Below are 6565 nucleotides of genomic sequence, written 5' to 3'. Positions count from 1 at the left end.
CAGCAGCCCATGGTAGCCCATGGCAACCCACTGCCACAGGGACTGCAGCCTACACCGTCGCCAGCGACTCACGGCAGCCCAGCTCCAGGTCGAGCTACCGTCCAGCATCTTAGCTGTAGAGGGCAGTGTCACTGGCCCTCATATGTGGGATCCGAACCGGGGCCCTCTGGCATCCGAAGCGAGTTCCCAACCATCGCGCCACTCGGCCGGCCCCATAAATTTCATTTTTTAATAAAAGATTACTCATTATCAATTGGAGGGGAAAAACACAGCACGTCAAGGAAGTCTGACTTCCAAACTCTGCAGTAACTTTCCCCTGAAGTCTGACTTCCAAACTCTGCAGTAACTTTCCATTAAGGGACAATGTCACTAAGGCCACTTGGGGAATCACACAGAAATGCTCTACACCCCATCCTTTGCTATACCTCTACCCTTGGCCCTGTTTTCTGTTTCCTGCTATAGCTCATTTCTGTGATAAGGAGAATGCGTTGGTACAAAGACACTAAGACAAACACGGGGGGAGGGGGAGAGGGAGCAACTTAATTAGAAACAGGATAACTCCAGAAGCTTCTATTTTAAAAACTGATGAAATAAGATGGGATCTCTCCATACACAATGAAAATATACTTGTAGTCCTTCTCTTCATAATTTCCTTTAAAAATCCTGGTAAAAATCTATGGAGTCCTGATACATGCGACAATGCTGATGAACCTCAAAAGCATTACATTAAGTAAAAGAAGTCAAACACAAAAGGTCACATATTGTATGATTCCATTTATATGAAATATCCAGAATAGGCAAATCCACAGAGCCAGGAGGCAGGTTAGTGGTTGCCAAGGGCTAGAGGAAGAAGGAATGGGGGGTGATTACTTAATGAGTACAGGGTGTTCTTCTGAAATGATGAAAGAGTTTCAGAGCTAGACAGAGGGGACGGGTGCACAACATTGGTAATGTGCTGGAAACCACTAAATTGTGTTAAAATGGTATGTGAATTTCACCTAATTGAGAAAAAATTTAATGTGTGCTTATCAAGACTCCCCCCAAAAAATTAAAAGACAAGTTACAAACTGACAGGTATATGTGAAACAAATACTAACATATGGCTAGAAGCAAGAATTTAAAAAGAATGCCTATAGCTCACAAAGAAACAAAATCACTGAAGACAAAAGGCATTAAGCACCTTTCCACAGAAGAGGAAACACTGAAGACAGGTTCAACTTCCTAAGTCATCAGAGAGCTTTCCATCCAAGTGACAAGATACCTAAGTCATCAGAGAGCTTTCTATTCAACTGGTAAAAATTTTTAATTTTGATAATGTAAGTATTGAAGCACAGATGGATCCACAGGATATCTGATTCATTGCTGGTGGGAATGTACGTTGGCATAACTGCTTGGAAAAAATGAAACACTCACACACCACACAACCTAGCAATTCCACCCTGGGTACATAACCAAGACACACTTTTGCTTAGGTACCACAGGAGACACTCACTCACAGGAATGTTCACAGGAGCCCTGTCACAACAGCAAAAACCTTGTGAATGAACGGTGACAACAGCTGCACAAGGAGTAGTCTCAGTAGTCAAAATGGATGAATTCTTACCAACATAATGTCAAGGGAAAAATTCCCCAAAGATTCCAGTTTGATTCCTTTTTATAAAGTTTAATACATACATACATACATATATATATATGTATGTATGTATATATATATATATATATATACTGTTTTTGTCTCTGAATAACATATATATATATATATATATATATATATATATCTGAATGATATAAAACTATACAAAAAGGAAATTGGGAGGGAGAAAGATGAAACAAGATTCGGGATGATGGCTCCCTCAGGCGGGAGGAGGCAGGGGGATGGGACGCCGAAGGACCACATGAGAGGATGTAAGTTACTATGATGATCTTCCTTTACTTGCTGGGTAGTAGGACCATGAATGCTGACTGCTATAAATGGATGGACAGAGAGATAAGGAAAACAGGTGGGTACATATAAGAGGCCCAGGACGTGTGCACCAATGATGAGAGTGAGTTGTCACGGTCACTAGTCCAACTCAGGTACCTGAGTCCAAAAGAAGAAAAAGCAATCTAAAGAGCTTTGCAAAAGAAATAAATTGCAGATTAAGAATTTAAAAATACATTTGAGTTACATTTGTAAAGTAAGTAATACTTAAAGCAGAATATGTCAAGTTCTAATCCTTTACGGACAACCCATAATGAAATGTCTTTCAACCTTAAACAGAATGTTAAAATAAGAAAGTTTGAGCTAGCTCACCTCTTCTTGAATATACTGTAGTAAGAAGGGAGACGCTCTTAAATTATCCACAGGAATATTGAAGAAGCCTTGAATTTCCTTCTGGTGTAAATCCATAGTAATAAGATGAGTCAGACCTTTCAAAATAGAGCAGACAAAAACATAGAAATAGTTTAATAACCAGTTGTAGTGTATGAAGTGTTATATAAAATAGGATATTAAAATTTTGCTCTCATCAAAAAAACTCAGCATCTCTATTTCTCAGATATTTTAATACGAGATTGTGAAATAGAATATCTATATCTCTCTATATAGATATGAATATAGATATATGTATCTATCCCCAGTTCCTGGCACAGGGCTCCAGAAACCCTTGTGATTTCCTAAGTGATAAGAGCACTAGGAACATCTCTTGTTCTACTGAGGGGACTCTGGGTGGCTCTTGGATGGGGGCTTGTCAATAGGAAGACCAAGTCAAGATTAGAGGCTGGAATCATCAGTCCCTTCTCCCTTCTCCAGAGAGGGGAGAAGGGATGGAAATGGAGTTATATTATGCCAAGTTAATGAAGGATCGTGCCTACATGAGGAAGCCTCCATAAAATCCCAATAGCATGGGGTTCAGAGAGCTTCCAGGTCAGTGAACAGATAGAGGTGCTGGGAGAGTGGCACACCCTGAGAGGGTATGGGAGCTCCGTGCCCCTTCTTCCCACATACCTTGGCCTACACATCTCTTCCATCTCGATGTTCATCTGTATCCTTTATTATTATCTTTTTGCAATAAACTGGTAAACAGTAAGTAAACCGTTTTCCTAAGTTCTGTGAGCTATTCTAGCAACTTAATCAAACCCAAGGAGGGGGATGGTGGGAACCTCAGATTTCTAGCTAATTGGTCAGAAAGAAACACAAGTGACAACTGGGCTTGTGATTGGCATCTGAAAGGGAGGGCTGTTTTGTGTGGCTGAGCCCTTAACCTGTAGGATCCAACACTATCTCCAGGTAGATAGTGTCAGAACTTAAATTGTAGGACACCCAGCTGATGTCATGGAGAACTGCCAGGTTTAGGGGGGAAATTCCTACACATCTGGTGGCCAGAAGTGTCAGAAGTGAAGTGTTCTGAATGAGTGATAAATGAGACGCCGCAAGAGGCAGAGAACTGGAATTTTCCCTACACAGGAGGGAAAGACAGGGTGGTTTTCCTTACACAAAAATGCATGATTTTCACAACAATTTAAAGTCTTAAAATAGCAAAGATAATAGGAACAAAGGAGTATCTCTGTAATTATATTACAGCAAGTTATAGCTCCTTGAGGTTTCCTGAATAGGCATGGCAAAGCCATATTAAGACAAATATTGTCTTAAAATATTAAGACAAACTGCACAGGCCTGTAATTGGAGAAAATGAAGAACCTTCATCCATTGGCTCAGTAAAGGATATTTGAAATGATCACTATAAAAGTATGAGGAGGGCTGGCCGAGTCACACGTTGGTTAGGAGTTGGCTTGGGACGCCAGCTCTGAGCAGCAGGACCCCGGTTCGGATCCCACATGAGGGCCAGTGATGCTGTGCCCTCTACAGCCAAGATGGTGAACAACAGCTTGACCTGGAGCTGGGCTGCCGTGAGTCACCAGCGACAGTGTAGGCTGCAGTGGAGTTGCAGTGGGCTGCTGTAAAAAGCTACTGTGAGTGGCTGGCAGCCGGCATGAGCAGCCGGCAGCTGGAAAGGGCTGCTGTGAGCGGCCATCCAGGAACCAGTGACTGATCTGCCTCACCCGGGAAGAGCACAATGATAATACCAACATGGGCCAGTGAAGCGATGTCCTCCACAACTAGACTGAAGACCAAAACGACAGCAACTTGTCTGTTCCCCTTCCCTGATTATCCAACGCTGTTCCCCTCCTTAATTCCCCAATAAAATCTTTTAAAAAAATAAATAAATAAAAGTATGAGGAAAATTCAATTGGAAAAATTTTTTAAAGCAAAACTTTCCCCAAACAGCAGGAAGTAAGCCTAATGGGCCGCCCAGGATCAGGGCTGGAAGAGAGGCAAAGTCAGGAAGGCTTGCTGGGTCAGGCCGCTCCCTTCAGCCAACTACCTGTCACAGAGTTTTCAAGAGGGATGCTTGGGAGGTTGCTGGGGTTTGGGTTCTATCAGATTTTGTTTTATTTTTGCCTTCTTTGAAATGCTACAATAGAAAATTTATTCCATAGGAAGTGTCTGTGTTAAAATGTGGTGATATGGGGACTTTTGATCCTTTTCTCTCTGTGCCAAGGCTCTGTGACACACGCCTTCTCTAATCATATACACACATTCACATATACATACACAACGACAACTCTGAAGGTAATTTAGAAACAAGGGGGAGGCACTTAGGATGTTACCTGAAAAAGCACAACACAAAATAATACATAAGGTTTGTAAAATATCCCAATCTGTCCTGGGAAAGTGAAGAGGCTAAAATAAAAGTAGTTGCTGTGTTAGAATGGTCAGTTTTGATGACTTTTTCCCCTTACTATGATTACAACTTGTCAATTCAATTTTTTTTTTTTTAATTGGGGAATTGGGGGATGGGAACAGCACTGGGGAATTGGGGGAAGGGGAACAGGCAAGTTGCTGTCCTTTTTGTTCTTCAGTCTAGCTGTGGAGGACGTTGCTTCACTGGCCCAAGTTGGCACCATCATTGCACTCTTCCCAGGCGAGGCAGATCAGTCGCCGGCTTCTGGACGGCCGCTCACTGCAGCTACTGGCCGCTCATGCTGGCTGTTGGCTACACATNCCCTCAGTAGCTGACTGGCCATAGACACAGCTAAAGCACAAACATGGGAGATGAGGCCAAGAAATTTCCCCACAATGCAGTTTATAAGAACTCAAACCTTGGGGGGAAAAAATTTAAACAATATAGAGACTATATCCAAATTTTTCAACATATGTTTCAAAAGGAAAGAACGAAAAAAAAAAAATAGAAGAGGTGAAACACTCAAATTAAAGGAAAAAAATTCCCAGAGAACAAGAGACTCACTGAATATCTATTGAGATGAATGGAAATAAGATCCACCATAAACACATCATACTGAAATTCTAAAGCCACGGCAAAAAGATAAAACACTATTTTAGATGGGGAAAATTCTGTCCCCTTTTCCCCCAAAAAAAACCCACATGAAAAGATGCTCAATCACACCAGAAATCAGGGAAGTAAAAAATTCAAATAAACTTAGTATTGTTTTGCCCATTAAATGGCAAAATTAAGGGCATGGGGAAACAGGTACTGTCATATTTACTGTTACTGGGGATGTAAATTAATACAGCCCCTTCAGATAATTGCAATTTTTGTGATATCTACTAATATTAATTTTTCAGAAAATTGCAATTTTTTCATATCTATTTAAAAACTTTAAAATGTAGATACTTTCCAATCAAGCAATTCCATTTCTTAATGTATCTCAGAAAAATACCATAGACATACTCAGAAAGGTAAGTACAAGAATTTTCAATGCAGCATTACTTAAAATATATTTTGAAAATAAAATATTTCAATTTAAAGAGTGAAAAAGTAAAACAACCTAATATCCAATCAAGAGGGAAATAGCTGAAAAAACGGGTTCATTTAAACTTGTGCTTCAAACATCTAAACATGTAGCTATTTAAATTAATTCAACTTAAATAAAATTAAAGATCTAGTTCTCCACTCACACTAGGCACATTTCAAAGACTCATGGTCACCAGCCAGGTGGCTAGTGGCTACCATACTGAATAGCTGACAGAATATTTTCATATCACAGAAAGTTCTGTTAGACATCACTGTTCTAAACTGAGGAATAGGAATACGTACTCCATAACAATTATAAAGTAAGAAGTAAACCTATGCATCTTAGCATGGAAAGACCTCCAGATACCAGCATGGGAAAGGAAACAAGTTGCAGAACAACGCAAACAATATGTTGATTTAAAAAAAAAAGGAAAACACCCACCAATCAGTATCTACAACTATGTGTATACAGACGAAGCAAATACAAAGAGAAAGGTCTGAAAGGATACAGGACACAACGCTGGTAACAAGGGCTGCCTCTGCAAGGATTACATCTTTATCTGACGGAATACCTGTTGGCTTATTTGATCCTGTTTCCTGTAGGAAAAGGAGGTGTCAGAATTACTATATACACACATGCATTTCCCTACACTGCCACTGCAAACATAAATTTCTTTTTTTTTTTTTAAAGATTTTTATTGGGGAATTGGGGGGATGGGAACAGTGCTGGGGAACTGGGGGAAGGGGAACAGACAAGTTGCTGTCGTTTT

The 6565-nt window shown here is 40.4% G+C and overlaps 1 protein-coding gene across 5 annotated transcripts in view; it reads right to left on the bottom strand.

Moving 5' to 3' along the window:
* PRPSAP2 (phosphoribosyl pyrophosphate synthetase associated protein 2) overlaps window positions 1-6565 on the bottom strand; it is a 56485-nt gene that overhangs the window by 22683 nt on the left and 27237 nt on the right. For all 5 annotated transcript variants that reach the window (XM_019656740.1, XM_019656744.1, XM_019656742.1 and 2 more), the window contains one exon: window positions 2294-2409. In XM_019656740.1, coding sequence (XP_019512285.1) covers window positions 2294-2409 — 116 coding nt within the window. The remainder of the gene's footprint in view (window positions 1-2293; window positions 2410-6565) is intronic.

Source organism: Hipposideros armiger, unplaced genomic scaffold (assembly GCF_001890085.2).
Source record: "Hipposideros armiger isolate ML-2016 unplaced genomic scaffold, ASM189008v1 scaffold_264, whole genome shotgun sequence".
NCBI lineage: Eukaryota > Metazoa > Chordata > Mammalia > Chiroptera > Hipposideridae > Hipposideros > Hipposideros armiger.
The sequence above is the reverse complement of the archived record's forward strand: the minus strand, read 5'-3'. Positions and strand labels throughout refer to the sequence as shown.